This window comes from Macaca fascicularis, chromosome 12, assembly GCF_037993035.2.
Source record: "Macaca fascicularis isolate 582-1 chromosome 12, T2T-MFA8v1.1".
Taxonomy (NCBI): domain Eukaryota; kingdom Metazoa; phylum Chordata; class Mammalia; order Primates; family Cercopithecidae; genus Macaca; species Macaca fascicularis.
Window position 1 is genome coordinate 113,685,162 of NC_088386.1, and position 25,045 is coordinate 113,710,206.

General features: G+C 52.2%; 1 protein-coding gene across 48 annotated transcripts in view; it reads right to left on the reverse strand.

Annotated features, from left to right (window-relative positions):
• Window positions 1–1,147: 1,147 nt before the first annotated feature.
• TNS1 (tensin 1) overlaps window positions 1,148–25,045 on the reverse strand; it is a 214,210-nt gene continuing 190,312 nt past the window's right edge. For 35 of the 48 annotated variants that reach the window (XM_074010045.1, XM_015432758.4, XM_074010038.1 and 32 more), the window contains 11 exons: window positions 24,813–25,011; window positions 20,734–21,803; window positions 17,959–18,045; window positions 16,731–16,862; window positions 16,262–16,354; window positions 15,429–15,506; window positions 13,313–13,384; window positions 12,890–13,058; window positions 11,845–11,913; window positions 11,361–11,393; window positions 1,148–5,937 (listed from right to left, as the gene is read on the reverse strand). In XM_074010045.1, the coding sequence (XP_073866146.1) occupies window positions 5,793–5,937; window positions 11,361–11,393; window positions 11,845–11,913; window positions 12,890–13,058; window positions 13,313–13,384; window positions 15,429–15,506; window positions 16,262–16,354; window positions 16,731–16,862; window positions 17,959–18,045; window positions 20,734–21,803; window positions 24,813–25,011 (2,147 nt within the window). In that variant the 3' untranslated portion in view covers window positions 1,148–5,792. The remainder of the gene's footprint in view (window positions 5,938–11,360; window positions 11,394–11,844; window positions 11,914–12,889; window positions 13,059–13,312; window positions 13,385–15,428; window positions 15,507–16,261; window positions 16,355–16,730; window positions 16,863–17,958; window positions 18,046–20,733; window positions 21,804–24,812; window positions 25,012–25,045) is intronic. The other 13 variants (XM_074010043.1, XM_074010039.1, XM_015432756.4 and 10 more) reach the window with 1 other exon arrangement.

Genomic DNA, 25,045 nt, shown 5'->3' on the forward strand with positions numbered 1-25,045 from the left:
TATATTAACATGTGAAAAATTATTGCTATGGAAGTGAATTAAGTACTTTTAGTGTTCTCAGTTTTAATTTATACTATGGTAAAAGACCAAAATTTATACTATGGTAAAAGATCAAAAGATATAATCATTCTAAACAAAAGCCCTTTGGGGTCCTGAGTAATTTTAAGAATGTAAAGGAATCCCAAGACCCAAAAACTTGAGAAGGCCGCCCACAGGAGGACCGTGAGGGCCACTGAGGGCTCAGCACAAACCTGCTCAAATAAGCTGGTCCAAGCCCCCCTCCAGCCACACGGTGAGCTCAGGGGAGAGCTTGCGCCATGTCATTGAGTATTTTGGATCTCCCAGAGACTCCTGTGTTGTGCTAGGCGTGCCTCAATAGGTCCCACTCCCAAACTTTCTGAATTCCAAAGAATTCACCCAGGAACCCTGGGCCTGGTACACGAATGAACCACACATTTGCCACTTGATGGGCACCAGCCCTGAGAGATGTTGCCTGACAACCCGTGTTCCCCCTCTCTCTGACAGACCTCACCCCTTCCGGGATCAACCACTTCCCCATTCTCAGTCCCCGTAGTTTCAGGAGGCTCCAGAGGCAGTTGTGTGACCCAGATCCGGATAGAGTGATTGGTTTCGAGTTAATCATATGAGCCAGGCAAGATCCAGATCACAGCCAATGAGCACGTGTCCCAGTTTCTTGCTGAGAACATTGGGAGAAAAGAGCCCACTTCTCCTAGGGCTATCGAGCTGGTGGGATGGAAGCCCAGAGTATCTGGGGGCACTGCCACTCAGATACAGCTTGCCTGAAAGTTAAGCCAACTCAGACCCAAGTGATGGGGACGAATTCCTGATTCTACCATTTGAGCTCTTAAATGCAGCTAGGCCCGGACTTCTCAGTCACTTGGGCCAAGAAACATTTTTTTCTTAAACAAGTTTGAGTTGAGTTTCTCTTCCAGCTGAAAGAGTCTGAATGAACAAACGCATGGAACCAGAACCACAATGCGGATGGTGGGGAAGCCGCTGGGAGGATTTGAGCTGTCCACCAGAGGCATTGCTGAAGCCCACCTGGATCTCTGGAGAGGCCCCTTTTTGCCCACCAGAGACGTGGCAGACCCCTGTCCAAACAACACAGATAGATAACGGCACAGAGTTTTCTTCAACTTTATCATTTATAAAGCCATACAATGCATCGCAAAGAAACAAAGCAGCTGTACAGGAGTGGGGACGCGTCAGTGTACAATACATTCATGTCCAGGATAAGGAGCATACACCAGGATTTATACACGGTGGCAGCGGCTATAGGCACGATGATACAAAATATAAGTATATTTCCATCTATATAAATACACAGCTGGGGTGGGGGAGGATGCTGGGTGATCTTGTTTCTCTCGCAGAGGGCCTGGGAGGCAGGGAGGGTGGTGGGAAGGGATTTCTTACATTTGTTCTGAATGACGGGTCTGAAGGGAGGAGAGAAATGGGGAAACGCAGCCTGCACACACTGATGTGCTCTCACACACACGCACAAACCAAACACAGACACAGGAGAGTTGCAAACGGCTTAACACTGACTGGAAAACAAGCTTGGGACATCCCTCTACAGTAACTCCACTGCTGGCAAGAGCCCAGGCGTGGGATATGAACAGAGGTCCTCCAACATTTTGGACATTTGAGGACAGAAGGGCCAAGAGGGACGAGGCCCCCACCCTGCCCCTCTGGGTGGCCCACTCCTCACCTGGGCCATCGCTGAGACTCCACCAACTGGTTGCCCTACAGGCCTCACCTCCCGATTCCCCTCACTGCTGGGCAACATTGAACTTGAAGTTCCATTGCCCAGCACCTCCAACCCCTACCCCCAAGTTCCCTAAAGAGATGAGCAAAACACACGCACATACATACATCCACACTTGCACATGCACACACACGTCCTGTGTTACCACTGGCCAAGGAAACGCAAGTCTCAGGATTCCAGGGCCTGGACCTGGGGTAAAGGGCTGCTGTGGGACTCCGCCCCCTAACCTCTTGGAGGACCCCGAGTGTGGGGGTAGAATTGGGTGTCTCCCTTGACTCACATGATCTTCCCAGGTCCTAAAACTGGAAAAAAAAAAAAAAAAAAAGTGGGAGAAGATCCAGGAGGCAGGAGTGATGGACAAAAGTGGGAGTGAAACTGAAAAGTGGGAGTGAGACTAGATTTGATCATACTCACCACCCTTCTGTGTTCCCTGGACAGCATGTTCCCCTGGAGCCCCTGCGCAGGCTCATCAGAACAAGGCAGAATCCCCTACTTGCCAACCTCCTGAGAGCCCTTTATAGGGGCATCACGCTTGTCCAGGAGGACTGCCCCTCCTGCTCTCACACAACCACTGGCCCCTCCATCCCTCTCCTGGCCAGTCTCGGAAGACCCAGGGGGCCTCAAAAGCCAGGGGAGAAGGAATCCTGGCCATTGGTGTCCACAGCTTTCAGAGCTACTGGAGGAGAGGCTCAGATGAGGTGGCTCAAAGGCCTTTCCCAAACTTAGAATGTGATGTATCTGTCACTCAAGTGCCTGGCTAAATAAGAGAGCCAGAATACCATGCTAGCAGGCTGATCAAACCGCTCACTTCCTCCCTGTTTTCCTTCTCTGGTCCCCTCTCCATTGTTTTCTCGCCCAATCCTTCCCTCTTGCTCCCCTTGGGAAAGAGCCACATGGAGCTCACTGGGCCCCTCCCCCAGCTGAAAGGACATGACCCTCTTCCCTCCAGACACCCAGCTGGACAGCTAGCGGCAGCACGGGACTGAGCCTGCTGGGGTCTGCGTCGCTGCGATGGCCATGACTCCCTGGCTCTTTCTTGCCCATCTTCTCCCAGACCCTTTCCCATCCCAGCCCATGTTCAAGGCCAGACAGCGCTCTCCTGGCTGACACACAGATTCAACAATAAACAACAGTAAAATAGATTGAGGGAGGGAGAAGACAGAAGAGGATAAACATTTACAAAATAATAATTAGTAAAAGTGCTTTCTTTTAAAGGAAATCTTTGGCAAGAATATACTGCAGTGCGGAGTGGTGTGTGCGTGGAGTGGTGTGTGTGCGTAGGTGTGTGCATGGCTGCACAGCTCCCTGTGACACAGGAGGGCTCTGGTGCAGGGCCCAGAGGTGGGGCCACTGTGGGGACTGGGAAACCCTTCCTCATCATTCACCTTGAAAGGCCACACTCTCAGAAACTGACTCCTTCCGCAGGGATGCTGGGAGGGAGTTACCAGCTTTCTGGCATCAATGGGTCCTCCCGCAGGGGCACACACAGCTCAGGCTGGAATGGAGGGGCTGGTCATGCATGCAAGGTGGGCTGCGGTGGGTGGTGAGGAAGAGGAAAGCGACTATGAAAGCTGACCCCAGACTCAGTCCCGGGCACCAGCCAGGCTGCTTGAAGGGTCTGATACATCGCCCAGCCTCAAGTGTGGACAGAACATCCATGCCAGGAAGAGGCTCCTGGGCTGTCCAGTGGGAGATGATATATTTACAAAGGAAGGGGATGGGAAATATCTCCTATCTTGGGAGATAACTGGGGTTTGCTACGGAATGAGGAGAGGGGGAAACCCAGATATTTGGCTTGAATATCTCAGAAGGAAGAGCACTTTGGAGGGACTTCGATCACCAGGCACAAGGTTTCACTCTGGTAAGCAGGGGGTGGCCGGTGGGGCCTCTGCCCCTGCTCTCCACCTTCTGCAGACACCCTCCTTTCCAACTCCCTGAAATAGAAAGTCCACACTGACACAGCTCCTTGGAGGAGAAAAAATACAAAAGGCATACACACCCCTATGTGTGCCACACACACCCATGTCCCCGCATGCTCACACACTTGCTCAGGCCTGAAGAGGCAGGGACAGCTCCCCACACATCCTGGGCGCTGACTGCTGGGCCCCTGGCTTGCTGAAAAGTAACGGGGCCAAAGGGTGGAACATATGCAACCCCTCCCAACACTGAGCCCCACACAGTCTAGGGAAGGCCAAGGCCAGGGCAAGGAGACCCTGGCTGCTCCAAGAACAAAGGCCCCCTACATTTCAGGCTTTACTTACATATGTAAAAAGGGATAGGAATTGGTTTATACCCAGGGAAGGCAATAAAGCAATATGGAAAAACAATAAATACTTCTTGTCAATTTACCTATTCTTTTTTTAACCTTTTCTTACATTTTATTAGCTTACAGATTCTGTCAGTATGTCTCATGTATATATTATATAATATTTATATATCAGTACAATGCCTCTCTCTAGGGGACCCCCATAGGCTTAAGAATGGAGTCCTGGTGAATTTTCCATTCTGGCTTAGAGTCCTTAAATGGTGGTCAGGTGTCTTCCCAACTGTCCAGTGGACCTTAGGCCCTTTGGCCCAAGTGCAAGCCTTCTGCCCTCTGCTGCATGGGCAGTGTGGCTCAGCTGGGGAAACCAAGGCAGAAAGGGTGACAGTGAGGTTTGGCATTGTAGGTAGGCGATACGGTGTACAGGTAGCAGCCCCAGGAGCTCTGCTGAGGTCAGAGGGTGCCTGCAAAAGCCAGACCCTAAAACACTTACAGAGGGGAGGATAAGGACTCCAGGTTTCTCCCCTGAGCCTCACTGAGCAGGAAGCAGGTTCCCCAGGGTGAATTCCAACACAGGGACCCTGCAGAATAGAACAGGGCTGGGCAGAGCAGGAAGGCTCAATCCCCAGCCCCTGAAAAGGCATCATGCAGGTAAGCAGGTCTGAGATAAGGCTGGTGCTGGGGCATGAAACCCAGGAACAGGGCTGAGAGGTGGGAGCTAAGGCAGAGTCCAGGGCCCCAGCAGGAGCACATTGCCTTCCTTGCTGCTGAGCCACAGGCCTTGGGGAAGACACTCCGAGCTCAACAGCTGCCTGTTCTGACAGATCTCTTCATATGGACACACATATTTCTACCTCCTCAAACCAAAGCTCCAGCCTTCTGGCCAAGGCGGGACAGGGTGATGCCATTGCAGACCCTCCCACTCCTGCTGGGGTCTTTGCAGAGGAGAAGGGTCTGGCGGCACCCAGGGCCACTAGAGTGCAGGTGCAGGCACCAGGAGAGAGCCTCTGCCACCCACAGCTGGCCTGCCACCGCCAACCCTAATCTTTGGACAATATGCATGTGTGTCTACAAACACATGGGACAAGGACAAGCCGAGCTGTTTATAATTCGAGTGGATAAAGGCTGAACTAGATCAATGTGTGAGGATGTGGGTGCAGACACACACTCACACAACAATATAGTGAAGGCACAGCAAAGAGACCTGAGGTGCCTTGGGTCTGAGATACTTTCAAGCGAACAAGTTCTGCCACTTGATGTCCCACGGTGGCTCTGTTTGGTTTGACAATCTACCCTACAGGTGGCCAGAAAAAGATTCTCCCAGCTTGATTTCCCTTTGCAAAGCAGTTGAGTTAAGGAGACAGAGCTTTTCCATCCACCCCCCCGCCAAAATTGTGGATTCCCAAGGAGGTTTGTTCCTTCTCTTTTGAGGACCTCCATCTTCTCGGGGTAGGGAGGGGGTATTAGGCGGACCTGGTTAGTTTTGGAGGCTTTGGGTTTTTGCAGTTTCCATCTACCCAGGGGAATCCAAGTTCTTCTCCTCCATCTTTTGCTTTCCCTCTTTCTCTCTCTCTCTTCCCCCTCCCCTCTGCAATTCACTTCCCTCTCCCCACGTTGCACTTTCTTCTCTCCTCCGAAATTGGCCCAAAGTCCTCCTTCTGGGTTCAAGAGTGGTCAGGATTCACGGGTCCCCTCCCCACGCGCCCCTTCCCCAAGGCACTGGCCCTGGGCAAGAGGCAGGGTTCATCTCTTTTGGCCGGCGTTCAGCATGACCTTGGAGACGAAGTTGACGATGGCAGAGGCCGGCTGGTTGGGGTCAAGTTCAGCAAAGAGGTGGCAGGCGTTGTCCGTGGTGCTGCCCTGCTTCCGGGCCACAAAGCCGAAGAGCCTGCAGGCAGGAGAGGGCAATGGGCATGAGGGGAGGGCAAATGGAACCCCAGGAGGTAGACAGCAGCCCAGGTAAGCAAGCTGGTCTCAGGCCAGCCTTTCTCCCCCATCCCTCCAGTAAGCCTCAGCATCAGGGACTCAGAGAGGCACAGAAGAGAATCCTCTGTGCACTCTCCTGACTGCAAGCCAAGGCCTGGAAACAGTGTCCCGCCTTGTTTAAGGATGGGCAGAAATCCGCCTTGGAGGGGTGCGAGGGAAGCTGCAGGGGACTGACAAAGCTGGATAGTGAGGGGTGGGGAGGAGACCAAAATAAAATGGGAACATTCCTAGACAGGCCTCTCCCCGCCCATCCCAGCCCTACCCCTACTGACTGTTCTGACACACAACACATATGCCAATCAGGAAAGTGCTGTCTGCCTGCAAAGAGCTGGGCCTCCTCAGACACCACAAGGTCAGGGAGACAAAGGTCAAGTAGTTCACACCCCTTCACACACACACTGATTCTTCCTGGGCTCAAGAACCTTGGAAGCCAGAAAATAAAAAGGGAAGGTGGACCCCACACCCATTCCCCACCCCCACCCGCAGGCCTGGAGTGACCCAGTGTTCTCTTTGCAAAACAGAGTTAAAAATATGAGGGCAGAGAACAGAATGTGAGCTCAGGCCCCCTCCCAGCCAGCATGTTGCTAATTAGAGTGAGATGGGGAAATGAGGACAGCTGGAGATTCCGATGGAAACCCCTCTCCCTACCGCAGGACCATGGCAGCTAAAGTTAGCAAAGGGGGATTCGGCTGTTCGCTGTGTGCCATACACACCACCACACTCATACACACCATCACACACACACCACCACACACACACCACCACACTCATACACACCATCACACACACACCACCACACACACACACCACCACACTCATACACACCATCACACACACACCACCACACACACACACCACCACACTCATACACACCATCACACACACACCACCACACACACACACCACCACACTCATACACACCATCACACACACACCACCACACACACACACCACCACACTCATACACACCATCACACACACACCACCACACACACACACCACCACACTCATACACACTGCCCACATACCACCACACTCATACACACCATCACACACATACCACCACACACACACACCACCACACACATACACACCGCCCACATACCACCACACACACACAGCACACACACACCACACACATACACACCACACACCACCACACACCACCACACACACACCCCACCACACACATACACACCGCCCACATACCACCACACACATACCCAACACACACCACCACACACACACACCATCACACACACCACACACACACCACCACACACACACAGCACACATACACCACACATACAACACCACACACACACCTACCACACACATACACACCACACACATACGCACCACCCACATACCACCACACACATACCACCACACACACACCTACCACACGCATACCACCCACATACCACCACACACACACCACACACATACACACCCCACACACACCACCACACACACACACACCATCACACACACCACCACACATATACACCATCACACACATACACCATCACACACATACCACCACACACACACCTACCACACACATACCACCCACATACCACCATACACATACACATCCCACACACACCACCACACACACACCTACCACACACATACCACCCACATACCACCATACACATACACATCCCACACACACCACCACATACACACACACCATCATACACACCACCACACACACACCTACCACACACATACCACCCACATACCACCACACACATACACACCCCACACACACTACCACATACACACACACACACCATCACACACATACCACCACACACACACAGCACACACACACCACACACACACCACCACACACACACACCTACCACACACATACACACCACCACACACATACACACCACCCACATACCACACACACACAGCACACACACCACACACACCGCCACACACACACTTACCACACACATACACACCACACACACCACCACACACACACACACCACCCACATACACACCACCATCACACACACAACCATCATACACACCATCACACACATACCACCACACACACACAGCACACACACCACACACACCACTACACACATACCTACCACACACATACACACCACATACACCACCACACACACACCACCCACATACCACCACACACACACCACCACACACATACACACCATCACACACACTACACACCACCACACTCATCACACCATCACACACCACATACACACACCACATACACACCACCCACATATCACACACACACCACCACACACATACACACCACCTACATAACACCACACACACCTACCACACATATACCACACACACCACCACACACACACCACCACACACACACCACACACATACACACCATCACACACACCACACACCACACACACCACCACACTGACACATCACATACATACCACCCACATACCACCACACACACACCACCACATACACACCACCACACACACCACGCACATACCACCACACACATACACACCACCCACATAACACCACACACACCACACACACACTACCACACACATACACACCACCCACATAACACCACACACACCACACACAACCACACACATATGCACCATCACACACACCACACACACACCACCACACACATACCACCACATACATACACACCACCCACATACCACACAAACCACCACACACATACACACCATCACACCACCACGCACACACACCACACACACACTACCACACACATACACACCACCCACATAACACCACACACACTACCACACACATACACACCATCACACACACCACTACACACACCACACACACACCACCACACATACACACCACCACATACATACACACCACCCACATACCACCACACAAACCACCACACACATACACACCCTCACATCCATACACACCATCACACACACACAACACATATCACCACACACATATACACCATCACACACATCACATGCACACACCACACACACACCACTGCACACACCACACATACCACCACACACACATATACCACACACATACACAAACCATGCATACATACATACACAGGCCACACACATACACAACATATACACACCAAACACCACACACACAAACACAACATATATGCACCACACACACACACACACACACACAATCCTGCATTTCCTACAGCTGTGCTCCCCCAGCCTTGTTTCAGGGGCCGGGAGCAACAGGGCCAAAGGCCTGGGGTAATGCCCAGGTGGAGCGGGGAGCTGGGGTCCACAGGGCAGCCCCCAGAATCTGCCTTTCCTGGCTGGCTCGGACCCTGAGAAGGGGTGGGGGTGATCCTGGCAGAGGGAGGGAGCATGCCAGCCCTGGCTGTGGGTGTCTACCAGGATGGAGACCCAGCAACTGCACCTGACGGGAGCACCGAGCCTGCCCTCCCCTGATATTCCTTTCAGCTGTGGCGCCCAGGCTCCCGCAATAGACCAATCCTGTCATCTGCCACAAGGAATAGATCCAGGCAAGAAGCCTCAGCCCCTAAGGGCAGGAGGGAGCCCTTGCAAGATCCCAAGAGCTAACATCTCCTTGAATTTTGCACCTGAGATCCCTGGCTGGCCTCGCCTTGTCCCTGTCATGATTCCCTGTTAGCCCACTGCCCTGCTCAGCCTCTCCCTGTGGCCTCTGTCCCACCCATCAAAGCCTCTTCAGCAGGAGGTTCAACTCAAAACCAGCTCCTGAAGGAGGAAAAGAGGGATTTCCAGGCTTAGGGGCCCCGCTCCCTTCTGTCCCTGACCCTCTCCCCTCACAGGGCCCTGTGGTGAGTGAGCACAAGCACCTTCAAACACGAAGTTCCAGCCTGCCGCCGTGGCCAGCAGAGACATGGGAGATGCAGGGACTCGCAGCACTGATGATCCTATGAAGCCTGGACAGGGCTGAGCCCCACCATCCCACATGGCGTCTCCTAAGCTGCCATCACTGACCATGTGATAGACTAGTCAGTCCATTCATTCGGACTGAGGCATCCTCATGCTCTTCCAGCCTCTGTTCTCTCATTTCTTCACTCAACAAATATTTACCAGCCTCCCCATGTGCCAGACATGGCCCTTCCCTCAGGGAGCCTGCAGTCTGGTGGCCATGAGGCCCCTCCCCTGAAATAGTCCCTCCTACTCCCATTCTCATTTTGACCTGTCCAAATTGAACCTGTCTTTGAAGACCCATCCTTAAATATCTGCTCTTTCCACCTCTCTGAGGTGCTAATGTGTTCTCTTGCATGAGCTCCCCAGATGGAAGCTGAACTCTCTTGCTGCCTCTCCCTCCCTTGCAACTGACATTTTTTTTTTAACAGTGAACATTTTGTTTTTCTAAAGCAACCTTGTATGAAGTTTGCATGTATAAAGGTGAAAGCAGTATTTTACAGCTCCAAATGCATGACATTTACCTATTATAAAGTCAATCAATGAGGATAATAGGGTTGTTGGAATAATCCTGACAAAGTGAAAAGTGGATGACAGATCATAGTGACAGTCTCATGTCAGCTTCAGACCCCAGGTTATGCCTATATTTTGTTTTGGTTTTGTGACTGTGAGAAAAGCCTAGTTCCTACTGATAGACAACTGCAAAGAGCAGCAGAGTTTTCCCTCCCTTCTGAACACCAGGTGCAATCCAAGGATGCTAGGATCCTTGGAACACAGTTTGAAAGTCACAGAAGCATCTTAGTGCTATTTAGACATCTATCTTATCTGCTGGGCCAATGGGCCTCCTGAGGGCAGGGTCAGAGACCCAAGCAGGATCTGAGTTCCTTGGAGGCCCCTAGGACATGTCCACTGGATGGAGGAATCCACCCAAAGGTCCCAGGCCATCCCCAGAATTCAGACCTTCTGGGCTCCACATTCTGGTAAGGCTGCCTTGCTTGGCCACAAGACTCATAGGAAAGCCCAAAAAAGCAAGAACAAGAATAAAGGCAGCTAGAATTGGGGCAGAAAAGATCACGTAAGCAACCCCTGCCCCACTTCCATTGCTTCCAATGAGACTCTGTTTTCCGTCCACTTCCTGCCATCCCTGCTGCTTCTGACCCTGGGAGAATGAAGGTGGCTAGACCAGAGGCTGGGCCTCTGGCCTGGAGGAAGGACAAGGCAAAAGGCCTGTATGCCTGGTCAAGCTTCGCTTGGAAGCTGAGTGACCTCGGCACAAAGGGTTTTGCTGCTCTTTCCCTACCCCTGGCCCTGGTTTCTAAATGTGCCCCATGCTTCCCTCACTGTGAAGTACAAAGGCCAGCCTGCTGGGTGGGGGGTAAGAAGTCACACTTACTTAGCAGGGGCACCACCCTCTGTTTTCATCCACCTGTGGAGAGAAAGTGGGCTCAGGGTAAATCACCGTACTTTCTCCCTAGAGCCCAGCCCCACACACAGCCAGACCTTCTGCAGGAAGCCAGGGGACCGACCCCCCATTCCCAGGGCACAGGAGCTGCCCAAGCTCACACAGAGATGCATTCAAGGTGGAGAGAACACTGCGGCCTGCCTCCTGAGGGGCTCTCCCCATCGTGGAGAGGAGAGGCAGGTTCAGGGTCAGGGCATGACAGAAGGGGTGGCCATGGGCACTGAGTCCCTAGGAGAGTCCCCATATCTATAGTGGGAAAGACTCAAAAGATACCCAACACGATTATTCACACATGGGCAGATCTTCCAGCTGAATGGAGAATGTACACACATACACATGCACATGCATGCACCCACACAGACGTGTGGGAGGGAAAAGAGCTATGTAGGAGGGAAGGTGTGTACAAGAGACTTACTTTCTTTCCTGTGGATCCAGGTCACAGAAGGTGACAGTATTGAGGGGGTAGTGGCGTCTGAAAAAGAGCCTGCAGCACAGACATCAGATAAACAGAGAATGAGTGCTAACGGGGCTGCTTTTCCCCTCCTTCCACCAGCAGGTCAGGCCACCTTTCCACCATCTGTGGCTATCACAGGTCCACACAACCTCTCTCTTATGAGCAAGATGGCCTGAGCTGCTGACACTGGCAACCTAAGCAATGTACGGAGACAGATGTGCCATAGAATTATCCCAAATGCCAGGGGCTGGGAAAGGAGGAAACTGGCACTGAGGAATAGGAAATGTGGGGAGGGGTTGGAAGAAGAAGCAAAGAGGCCGGGGACACTGTTAGGAGAGAGTCCAACTGGATGGGCTCTGCTCCTAGAAAGCAGGTCCTTTTTATCAGTTGTATTTACAGCCATATACGCAATGCTGGCAAATTCTCACAGAAGGATGGATGAATGGGTAGATGGATAGAAGAATGGAGATATAGATGGATGAAGGGAAAAATGGGTGGTCAGGGATAGATGAGGGATGAATGAATGCAGGGATTAGATGGATAGATGCATGGATGGATGGATGGATGGATGGATGGATGGATGGATGGATGGATGGATGCATGGATGCATGGATGGATGGATGGATGGATGGATGGATGGATGGATGGATGGATGGATGGATAGATGCATGGATGGATGGATGGATGGATGGATGGATGGATGGATGGATGGATGGATGGATAGATGCATGGATGGATGGATGGATGGATGGATGGATGGATGGATGGATGGATGGATGGGTAGATGCATGGATGGATGGATGGATGGATGGATGGATGGATGGATGGATGGATGGATGGATAAGTAGCTGGGTAGATGGGAGGTAGATGCAAGACAGATGGACAGGAGGGTAGATGAGAAGTTGGGTGCAAGGAATTAATCAATTGGTAAATGGGTGGGTACATGGATGAACAGATGGGTCACAGGAAGGAGAACCCCACCCAGGAGCAGGCACAGGAGTCTTACTTTCTCTGGTTGTCAGTCAGAGTGATTCCCTGGGCAGAGACTTTGAAGTGAACGATGGTGGCAGCTGGCGTGGGGTCTGCAGCCAATGTCTCAGATGTGGCTTTGGAAATGGCCTGTGGCCCAGTGAGTGACTCCATGTCCACAGAGTTGACGAAGAGCACATTGCAGGCTGGAAGAAACCAACCCAAGGGGGAGTCATGGGAGCCGGGGTGGGTGAGGACATTAACCCAGATCCATTCTTCAGGGAGAAGGTAGCAGATAAATTTCAGGCTAGCCTTGAGCCAAGGCATCTGCACATAGAAATGTGATCTTCCCGGAGATATTTGGGCCTGGAGAGACCTCCAGCCTGCATCTGCAGGAGGGATCAGGGCAGGAAGGCAGAAAGGAAGGCCTGGGCATGGGTAGTTTCAGGTGACCACTCACCTGCCCCTTGTTTCAGCAGGTCTGCTGTTGAATTGGCAGGGCCGGAGCTATCTTTCGATTCATCTGTGGGGTCTGAGACAAAAATTCAGTAGGAATTAAAACCCTAGAGCTGGAAAGAAGCACAAGTTTGGCTGGGCTGAAGTTGAGCTCTGCAACTCTTTGGCACAAGGGACATTGCTTTTCATACCAGAACACGGCAGTCAGCCCTGAGTTAGGCTCATTCTGAATGTTTGATGATTGCTCTAAGCACCCAGCACACTGGTTGTGAGCTCTGGAGTCCAGCAGAACTGGGCTCAAACCCTCACCCCAGCACTTACTAAGTATCTATAAAACAAAGACGATGATCATGGTACCCATGTCACTTGGTTTTTGAGAGATTCCATGTACAATTTAGCCAGTGCTTAACATAAAGCAAGCCTTCAAGTGAAATTGGCATTGCTGTTATTGTTTTGCATTGCTATATCTTTGTGTAGGTCAATAAATCCTCTAATTTCCGTAATTCATTAAACCATTGATCCAGCATAACTCTAATTCCAATGTTAATAAGAATTGAGTGATAGACATATTAGCTTGATTTAACCCACAATGTATGCATTTATCAAAACATCACATTGTACATGGTAGATATTTTTTTTTTTTGAAACAAAATCCTGCTCTGTCACCCAGGCTGGAGTGCAGTGGTGTGATCACAGCTCACTGCAGCCTCAAACTCCCAGTCTTTAGTGGATTCTCCCACATTAGCCACCAGAGTAGCTGGGACTACAGGCATGAGCCACCATGCCTGGCTAATTTTTTTACTCTCCTCTAAAAATGGGGTCTTCTGATCTTGTCCAGGCTGGTCTTGAATGCCTCACTTCAAGCAATCCTTCCACCTCAGCCTCCCAAAGTTCTGAAGTTATAGGCATGAGCCACCATGCCCAGCCAATATTTGCATTTTTAACAAGTCCCCAGGAGATGCTGATGCTGTCGGTCTAGGCCCATACTTCGAAAACGACAGGTTTATACAATCTAAATATTAAACAGTTTTTTAATTGCTGAACTACTATGGTAAATTCCATAGGAATATAATTCAATTCGTGTCTGAATTGCGTCATTGGTTAATAGTGCTATTTAAGTTGTATTTGAACTTATAAGCTAATAATGTTGGTCCATTACCATTAATAGTTCAATGAACTGAACTGGATAAATAGAAATTGTCCAAAAATACTGGAGGTGTTATGTGTGGGCATAGCCCCAGGAGCTCCAAGACAGACTAGAAAAGATCCTAGGGCCACAGCCTAGGAGTGCTGCTGAAGGTCCTATTGTTGAACAGAGAGAGTGGGGAGAAGGCAGCCCAGCTCCCAGTTCTGAGACCTTGCACTGGGGGTGAGGCCAATGACCCTCAGGTGAGCCCTGTGTCTCCGAGGGCTGGGCAATAGAGGCCTGTGCTGGGAGGAGTTCCAGGTGCCCACCTGCCATGCTCCAGGGCTGATGCGCCTCCATGAGAGAAGCTAAACACCCCCTCTCCAGCCCTGCCGTCTCACTCAGATTCTCATCCTGCATGTCCTCATGCTCTTGGAGTCCATTCCAACTTCCCACAATCAAAAGAAGACTTGCTCTTCCCTAACAGCTCAGCGTCCCCTCAGTCAGGGAACACCCTCCCAGCACACAGATTAGAAAATCCAGCGACATCGAGGCACTGCCTTCCCTTTCCTGAGGCTGCTCTCTCGTCTCCATCCAGACCAACCCCCAACACCTCAGTCTGCCTCCCCGCTCTCTTCCCCAGATGCCCATCTCATCCTCCAGGACATGTCTCCTGTCCCCTACTTCTCCTGTCTCCCGTCATCCCTGGGATGACACGTGGTCTGAAGATTCCATATGAATTTCTTCACACGGAGGGTTTTCCTGAACAATCTGGCAAGTCCATTTATGTATGTTCCTGGAGTCAAGCTTTTTCATAAATTTTTTCTTCTTTTTTAATAGGAAAAAAAGGAGAGTAATTTTGAGTTTCTCCAGATTGGTAAAATGATGTGTGTCCTCCAGCCCTGGCCCATGTCCAGAGTGGCTGGCAGGATCAAGACATGACGGGGGCCAGCTCAAGGGTGTGGGTGGTGAGCCAGGAGTCTCACGTCCCTACCTCGATTTGGAATGACCAGCTTGCAAGGCAGGGCCAATGGAATGATAGAGTGCTGGTAGACCAGGGCAGACAGCGATCCTGCAGGGAAGCAGACAGCATGTCAAGGGCAGCGATACTGGAAGTCAGAGAGGAAACCTCCACCTCCACCCTCATCCCGATACACACGATCTTCCACTTCTTTGTTACTTCTACCTCAACCCACCAACAAAGCTGAAAATTCACACCCTCTTTTTAACAAGATCCAAAAGAGAAGATTCCCAAGGTTCACTCCAGCAGTCATAAAGTTACCTAACAACTTTCCTTTGCAGAAAGTTCCTCCTAACATTGCTCCTAACTCACCCCACTTACTGGGGCTCCTCTGAGAACAGGGCAGAAGGATCAGAGAATTGTGGGATCCAATCCCAACTCAGTCACATCTCACCTGTTGGTTCTCAGGTAAGTGTAACTTTGATGACTCTCATTTTTTCATGTGTCAATTCCTCCCTATTAGGGAGGATGACCCCTATCAAACAGGATAGTTGTGAGGCCAGACGTGATAGAAGGTGCTGGGACAGTGACATTCACACGGTAGGTGGTCAATTAAGGCAGCTGATTTTACTATTGTTACTCCAGTTATAATGAGAATAAGTCCCAGCTGGGCAGGACAAATACAGAATGCAGTTTGGCAGAATTAGGAGCCGCACTGCAGAGGGAGACAAGCCTCCATTCATTTTCTCCGCTGATTTCACGACAAGGGTGGCTGGCAGAGCCTGTCAGAAAGAACTTGGAGGAACCCAGGACAGGGCCAAGACTCGGGCCAGACTGTAGAGACGGGGGCAGCAGGGACAGCTCACCGAAGTTTGGCTCATTGGGGCAACCCTTGAGCTTGACTCCTCTGGGGCCGGTCTCTATCAGAAAATGCCTGACCAGCTCATGGGTCATGTCTCCTGGGACAAAGAGAAAGACATGAGGCTCAGTCCCTTCCCATGGCTTCCTCCCACCACCTCCCAAGACTGCTTCAAAACTTCTGCAGTATGCAGGGCCAAGATGGGAGAAATGGCCGAAGAGAGAATGTGACTGGAGCCCCACGGACTGCAGCGCCCTCTGCTGCTCTCCCACCCCGCAGGAAACACATGGCAGGCACCCAATCTCCTGCTTTCCCCATCTTTGACCCCAACTATTGCCAAGCCCAAGACACCCGCTTCCGAACAGTCTGATGGGAGTTAGGGTCCTGTGCAGCACCCTGGGTCCCTCCAGCACCTCCAGGTTTAGCAACTGTAAAGCTCACCTTGTCCTGAGCCCCGTTCTGGGAGATGAGGTTACCTTTTTTATTCTGCTGCATGATGGTTGGAGGTGGCGAAGACACCTTCATGGCCAGCCCGTAGGCGCCTCGGAAGGAGTGACTGTCACGGATGATGAAGGCCCCGGGCTCCTGGTCCTTGAGGAGTGCGATGGCTGCATGGGGAAGGGACAAGGAGAGGGGAGGAAGCAAGACATTGGTGGCATTAGTTTTACTTAAGTCTCACTGAGCCTACCGACCTTTGTTCTTTCTTAGGTGAGACAACGTTCTTTGAAGTTAGAATTTAACTAGTCCTAAGGGTCTTCCTGTACTCCAGTTGGCAACCGTATTCTGTTGGGTTTTTTGTTTTTGTAAGACCGGGCCTCACTGTCACTCAGCCTGGCATGCAGGCACAATCATGGCTCACTGCAGCCTCGACCTCCTGGGCTCAAGGGATCCTCCCACCTCAGCCTCTCCAGTAGCTGGGACCACAGGCCACTGTTCAGCATGTGCCATTTTGCCTGGCTAATTTTCTTTTTTTTTTTTTTTTTTTGGAGATTCAGGATCTCACTATGTTGCCCTGGCTGGTCTTGAACTCCTGGCCCCAAGTGATCCCCCTGCCTTGGCCTCCTGAAATGCTGGGATGACAGGTGTGCGCCACCACACCCAGCTGGCAAACTTCCTCTATAAATGGTCAGAGAGTAAATATTTCACGCTTTGCAGGCCATGCAGCCTCTGCTACAACTACTCCACTCTGCCACTGCAGCAGGACACCAGCACAGAGAGGATGCAAGCCAGCAGGTGTGGGTGTGCCCCAATAAAACTTCATTTACAAAAGCAGGCAGCATCCAGATTTGACCCACGGGTTGCCGTTGCTGACCCCTGTCCCACACCCAGACAGGCTTCCCCTGAGAATCATTCCCACATTCCCAACTTTGTTCTCTCTCTCTGTAAAATGCAAAAACCTCCCACATCAGGCAGACAGAGAGCTACGGTTTCATGTTATCTTGGCAGACCTTTTACTTTGCCCAGGAAAACCAAGGCTTTGCTGTTTTTAAGAACCCTTCCAAGAAGTGTCTACAACCACTGCTTCTGTGTTCCCACACTTCACTGCGGGAAGTGCCTCCTATTGTCTAACTTCAACCCCAGCCCCCTCTGTGATGACCCCCTGCTACAAAGAGGACTGAATTTGCCTCTGTTCCTTGCCCAGGGAAGACACAGGAGGCCTCAGCCAGCTATGACCTCTGATGGACCACAGAGCCCAGCACTCACCCTGCTCCCTGGAGATCTCAGGCTTGTACCAATACTTAGAAGTGTCCTGGACAAACTTCACTTTAGCCCGTGTCTCCGGGCTGTTGTCTAAAGCAGGAGAAGGGAAGAAAGTGTTATGGGTTAAATTGTGTTCGCCCAAAACATACATCAAAGTCTTGACCCCAGTGCTTGTGAATTTGACCTTATTTGGATATAGGGTCTTTGCAGATGTAGACAAATTAAGATGAGGTCACGCAGGATTAGGGTGAGCCTTAATCCAGTATGCCTGTAGGCCTGGTGTCCTTACAAGGAGAGTAGACAGAGATACACACAGGGGAGAGCACCATGGAAGGTGCAGGCAGATACTGAGGTGATGCATCTACATGCCAAGGGACACCAAGGATGCTGGCGGCCACAAGAAACTGGGAGAGAGGTCTGGGACAGATTCTCCCCCAGAACATCAGGAAGGACCTAACATTGCCAACACCTTGATTTTGGACTTCTAGCCTCCAGAACTGTGAGAGAACACATTTCTGTCATTTTTAAGCCACTAAGCACATGGTCCTTTGTTATGGCAGCCCCAGGAAACTGACATCAAAAGCTGATGTCCTCGAACGCACAGTGGAAGGGACCTTCGGCCTCCTCATCCATCCCCTATCCCCTGCACGCCCTCTGGGTGGCTGAGCCACCTCCTGGTGGAGGGCCTGGCACTGCATTCTCGCAGAGCCCACCGAAAGCCTTCCTCCACCCCATGTCCCCCTTTCCCTAGAAGACTGTGACTAAACCCTTCCTGCGGCTTTTCTCCCATGGGCTAAAACGCTTGCTTCTAGAACCTTCCTCCACAGGCTCAGTTTCTCAACTTCAGCACACCCACCATGAAGATGAGGGCAGAAAGATCCATTTCTGCCCCCTGTTCCCCCAGGCCCCTCCTCACTTTCCACAGGGAAAGCCTATGTTCTGCATCACAAAGTACAAAAAAAACTCACTTCTCTTTGGATTAAACAGGTGATAGCTGGCCTAGAATCTAGAGGCCATCTACTGCATGTCGGGCACCCCGCTTCTCAGGCAGACAACACCCCCACACACACCCATGCCCAGACTCTTTGCAGACCTTGCAAATTTGTCGTAGAACATGAGATTCTGGAGGGAGCTCAGACAGGACAGAGTCCAACTGCCTAATTTTACATATAAGGAGAAATTCAGAGACGAGAAGTGACTTGCCCAAGTCACACAGATGGTGGCCTTGATAAGAGGCCCTAGCAGCCAGTTTAGGACCAGCTAAACTGTATCTTCCTGTCTAAGCATCAGGATGTGTGGCCCTCACTCTCAACCTCTTCCTTCAGCTTTTGGCACCAAAGAAAACCAAAAAAAAGGGAGGGGAAATAGAAAGAGATGAGGATTCCACATTTTTCCTCTCCTGTCTTCAGAGACCGAAGCTGGCATGAAAGACACTGTAAAGTTAAGAGAGCAGATCAGGAGACACAAGTTGTGTCTCCAGTGCTTAGTCAATTTCAACCTATGATTTACACTCCCTTATGCTTCTGGGATCTGTCTTCCGGCGATCGTGAGGGGAGAGGTCAGCTCCCTTTTCTGGCAGCTGTGTGCTGAAGAAGGTCTCTGGGTTAGGCAGCTGGGCCGTGCAACTGCTTCAGGCTGCCTTTCTCCGTCCGAAGCCCCAGGCCCCACTGCTGCCATGGCCTGTTTAATGAGCTGTCAGAGGCGGCTGCAGTCCCACATGCCTTCCTGTGTTGACTCCAAAGGCTATTTTAAGCAGGGAAGATGGTGGGAAACAGGAAGTGTCCCAGCTACTAGACGTTTTGCATCCTTCAAGGAGAGGGGCTGGGAACCAGATGTCCCCGGGGGGCGGCAGGAAACAGGGGGTGCAGGGTCATTCTAGGTGTCCTGGCTTGGCAGGCTCAGGGCAGGACCTGAGAGTGATACCGGGAGAATCTAGGCAGCTGGGGCCCATCTGAGGCGGCCCAAAACATTCTAAATCTGCCTCAAACATTCAGGGCCACGGTGCACACAGTCAAGTTAGAGGCTGGCCTTTGTGTTTAGACAATGAGCTATCTAAGTAGAGGCAAAGGTGGCAAGTTCTGGCGATGGGTGAAGAATTCACTGCACAAACCTGCATGGGCTTTGATGAAGTTGGGTCTATGAGGAGTGATGTGGCCACTGCGGGGGTGGCAAAGGTATGGAGATCCAGGTTTGGAAGGCAGGTTTTCAAGGTCATGCTAAATAATGATGACCCCCCAAGATACGGACACATGATAAAGATAACTCCAATGATGCTTGAAGACCATTAGTTTTGGGGTGGCGTGGCCTGGATTAGAAGCCTGGCTCTGCCATTTCTTGACTGTATGATACTAGACAAGTGACAGAGCCTCTAAGCCTCAGTTTGTAAACTGGGGTTAATAATATTAATACCTACTTGACCAAGTGGCCAAGAAGCTTAAATGAGACAGTACTTAGCTCAGAGCCTGGCACACAGCATGTGCCCAGCAAGTGGTAATGGCTATGAGGATGATGATAATCATAACCGTAATACTATTCATCATTATTCTTTTTATCATCCTCATCTGTATCTACATCCTCATCTCAGCATCCACAACCACAGCACACTTATGGGGAGGACACCTCCAACTCTCCTTATACAGATAAACTAAGTCCCAGAAATCAGTGATTCACCCAGGCTCGCCTGCCAAGGGAATGTCAGAACATTCACTGGGACAGATATTTCACTCTTGTACATACTTCATCAGCAGGAGAGGTGAAGATGGAAGTGGAGAGGCTCACCTGGCATGGAGTACTTGGAGAAGTCGGGCAGAGTGTGGGAGAAGGAGACAGTGCTGCCCCCGCTGGGACTGGACATGCCGCTGGCGACAGGCGAAGACACCTTCCCGTTGATGGTGGCATAGTTGGGGAGGCTGCCTGCCCGGTCTCCCACTGACATCCTTCGCTTCTCTGGCAAGGCCGGTGTTGGGCTCCCTTGCCGGAAGGCTTCTGAGTCCGGCGACGGGGAGGTGGCAGGGCTGCTCAGGCCAGGGTAGTAGGCAGGGGAGACAGGGAAGGAGGGCGTGGAAGGAGCCTGGTAGCCAGAGGCACTGCTCTGCCGGGACACTGTGGGTCTCCGATCCTCGGGGGTAGAGTAGCCACCATAGGCCACATGCCGGTCCAAGCAGGGGCTGCCAGGAACCACAGATCCAGACCCTCCCAGGTGACGGCCCAGGCTGGGGCTTCCAGGGCTGGGTATTGCATTGCCATGGAGACCGGAGGCCAGGTTGCCTTGGTGAGTCCCAGGGTGCCGGCCCAGGCTGGGACTTCCGGGGGTGGTGGTCACATTGTTGTGGAGGCCAGAAACCTGGTAGGCCCCTGTTGGGTGCCGACCCAGGCTGGGGCTCCCCGGGGTGGTCGCTGCACTGCTCTGGGGGCTGGAGACCGTGCTACCATGGAAGCCAGTGCCTGGTGGACCCATCACCTGGCGATGGCTCAAACTGGGACTGCTGGGGGCAGCCATGCTGGGGTTGATGGCCCGCCGGCCGAAGCCAGGGCTAGGGGGAGTGTTGGTGCCCACTGTTCTGTGACGCGCCTGAGGGCTCCCAGGCACGGTGTGGACGCCAGCCACACTGAACTGAGCTCGGGCCTGGCTTTCTGGAGACGAGCTGAATTGCTGAAGTGAGTAGTCGGGGCTGCTGTAGCTACTGCCCACAGTCGGGAGAGGAGAAGAGCTCTGGTAGTTTCTCTGGGCAGACGGGCTGGGCTGTCCCAGGCTGCCGGAGCGGAAGCCAGACTCCAACAAAGGCTGGGTGGGCGTCCGGGGACCCTGGTCACTGCTCTCTCCGGATGGGAAACTCCCCACTGAAGTGCTGCAGAGAGATGGAGGGTTGCGATGTCAGCGGACAGAACTGAATGAAGGGTGGATTTACAGTGTGCTCTCTGCCCTCCCCTCCAACCACAAACAACAAGAAGAATGGGCCCACTGGCAGTGCGGCAGAACGTCAGAGTTTTATACGTTACCTTACAGAACCATCAGGGGAAGAAACTGAGGCTCAGGGAGGTTAAGCAGTAGGCTTAGGACCACACTGCTTATAAAAGACCAGGGTTTCAACTTAGCTGTGTCTGATTCCCAAGCCCACGTCTTCCCCACTGCACCATGCTCACTCCTGAGCCACGTCAAAGTGAAGAGCCCTCTCCTATCGAAACTGGAGGTGGCTGTCATGATAGAGCCTCCAGCATCACACAGATTCCCAGTGGAGTTTCCTGGCTCCTGTTCCTACTGGGGGTAGCCCTGCCTTGACTCAGTTTCCTCAAGTGTGATGTCATCATCCTCAAACATTGACTGAGAGTGCTAGACTGGGGCTTTCACTCCTGGATGGCTCCAAAAAAGCAAAGACAAGGAATCATAGGGGAAGGCTTCACATCAGGGGATTTCAGGTCATTATAAGGTCTGCTCTCCAGCCACTGGGGATGTGGCCACCAATGGAGAAAGCTGTCTTGTATGGTAATGAGGCTCCTGTCATTAGGAGCATTTAAGCAGAGGCTGACAGACTTACTGGCCTGAATGTTGTAGAAGGAATTTCCTGCATTGGGAGGTTAGATGAGATGAGCTCAGAGGTCACTACCAATTCCGACTCTGAGACAATTCAGTTCAGAGGAGACCATACCTGGGGTAATTGCCACAATCAAAATTTCCCTTGTACAGTTAAGTCTAGGTCCGCATGGAGTGACATATGAGAGCACAGCAGCACAATGTGATGGCCAGTGAGTTTTTTGTTTGTTGAAGTTTTTCCATGTGGAACATGACAGGGCTGGATTAGCTGACCCTGACTCCTTCTAGACCCAAATTTCTATCCATCTATGGCGAGAGAAACAAAGGTGGACGGGGGCTTTGCATAAACTAGTAGCTGTGGGGAGGTAGCAGGTAGGCTGTGCACCGGGAACTCCCCATGGGGAGGGGTCCTTACTTAGCCAATGGGCCAAAACCTGGAGCTGCAGGCCGGAAGGATCTTGTGGTGGGCTGGCCCTCCCTGGGCCAGGTTGGATAAGCTCAGGTTCACGGGGTGATGTGAGGTTTTGGTCGGGAGTGTGCTCTTGGGCCAGGCAAGAGCCAAGGGTAAGGAGACGGTCAGAGGCCAGGCTAGGGCAAAGTCTACTTTGCATCCCAGAAGGCGCCAGAGCAGAAGGTCACCACCTGGTATAATCTAGAATAAACTGGATTCGGAGGAGTGCGAGACAGAGCCAGGCTAAGCAGGGCGAGAGAAGGAGACACTAAAATGGAGTTCTGGAAGGTTAATCCTAGGGGAGAAAGGCTAGCTTCCTGGAAAGGGCCAACACTTCAGCAGGAGGGATTTGAGTGAGAAACAATGAACAGCTTGCTAATGCCAGGGCTCACTGAGCACCAACAACGGTGGTGGCTGGGGCAACTTAGGAAAATCCCCTTTCCTTTAAAACAGGAAATGCAACCCTCTGCTGGAGTCAGGCCTCCTGAGCAACGCAGCCTGCTGCCTGTTAAGAGGCTGGGGAGGGGGAATGCTTGGCTTAGAATCCAGAAGACAGCTGCCTCCGCTCATCTGCTCCCCTAGTCTTCCCATGGTACCCCCGCTTGCAGGGGAGGCTCAGCATTGAGCCAATATAGACAGTGCAGCAAACTGGACCCACTGGGCCTGGCAGGGGAATTTGCAGGCCCTGTGACATCCCAGGCTAGGGAGGGCAGTGGGCACAGTGAAGAAGGGATGGTCAGGGCAGAGTCTCCCCTCCTGGGGGGCGACACCTCCTGGATCCTCCTCCTTTGCCTGGCACTCGATGCCTCGCCTGAGCTGATCGCAACCCTCCTTTCTTATGTTGTCATCCCATCTCTGTGTCCCCTCCACCTTCACCCCCACTGCCCCAGTCAAGCAGCTCCTTGCCGCACCCCTCCACTGAGTCTGTCAGCAGGGACTGTCCACCCAACTCTGGGCTTTCATCTCTGCATGATGCAATCAGAAATATGAACGCCAGTCGTCCATCCACCGAGGCACCCCCTAATGGCAGGCCACATGCCCTCAGCATCACACTCCCAACGTGGCCACAGCCCAGTCCTCTGTCCCTGCTGGGCTGTCCTTCTGGAATGCCCTCTCTCTCTTTCTTCATCTTTCAACATCCCGCTAGTTCCTCTGGACCCTCCACAAATGCCTCCAGCCCTCAGAAATCCTCCCTGCATCCCTAGCCAGAAATAACGGCCCCTTGTTCTGAGCTCCAAGCCCTTTACTCATGTGTGGGCTTTGGGCCCATCTGACTCTCATCGTGTGCAGGGAGGGCGCCATGACGCAGGTCTGGGGCAGAGGACAGAGATGTGGGCTCTGGAACCACACGCTTCCACCTGAATCCGATTTATGCCACTGCTTAGCTGCGGGACCTTGAGCAAGCTACTGCACCTTTATGCCTCAGTTTCCTCGTCTGAAAAGTAGGAACAATAACAGTGCTCACCTCCTAGGATTGCTGTGAGGATTAAATAACTGCATAAAGCACATAGCAATGCCAGGGCCTTGTACCTAGGATGAGCCCACGATATAAGTCATTACTGTTGGTAGATTTTCAACTTGGAGAAGGACTTTGCCGCATTCACCGTGGTAAGCCTCACTCCTTCCCGCACAGTTTTGGATGGGCGGAATTGAATGAGGCCTGGCAATTATAGGTCACTGGGCTCCCCACAGGATTCAGCACGCAGGACACGTGCCCTCAATGCACCTTGATGAAGTGGTTTGCAAGGTGCCACCATCCGGGTATGATTTCTGCCTGTCCATGCCACAGGCAACAGATCCAGGAGGCCTCACCCATCCCGTCCCAGTCCCAGGCCTGGATTCTCATCCCCCACCCACTGCCCCTTCCCAGCTTACCTGTCAGCACTAAGGATGGGGCTGCTGGTGGAGAGGGGGCTGGGGGAGACAAAGGATCCACCCAGGGTCCCGTTCCTCAGGGGTATCTCGTGGCCATAGGCCTGGGCGGCTGGAGCGCTAAAGCTCTTGGGCTCAGAGTCCTGAGCTCGGGGCCCAGCCACAGCTGTCCGTGCCACAGACTCCACATAGCTCCGGGGCTCTGGAAGGGGCAAGGGGAAAGAGACTCTGAGCAC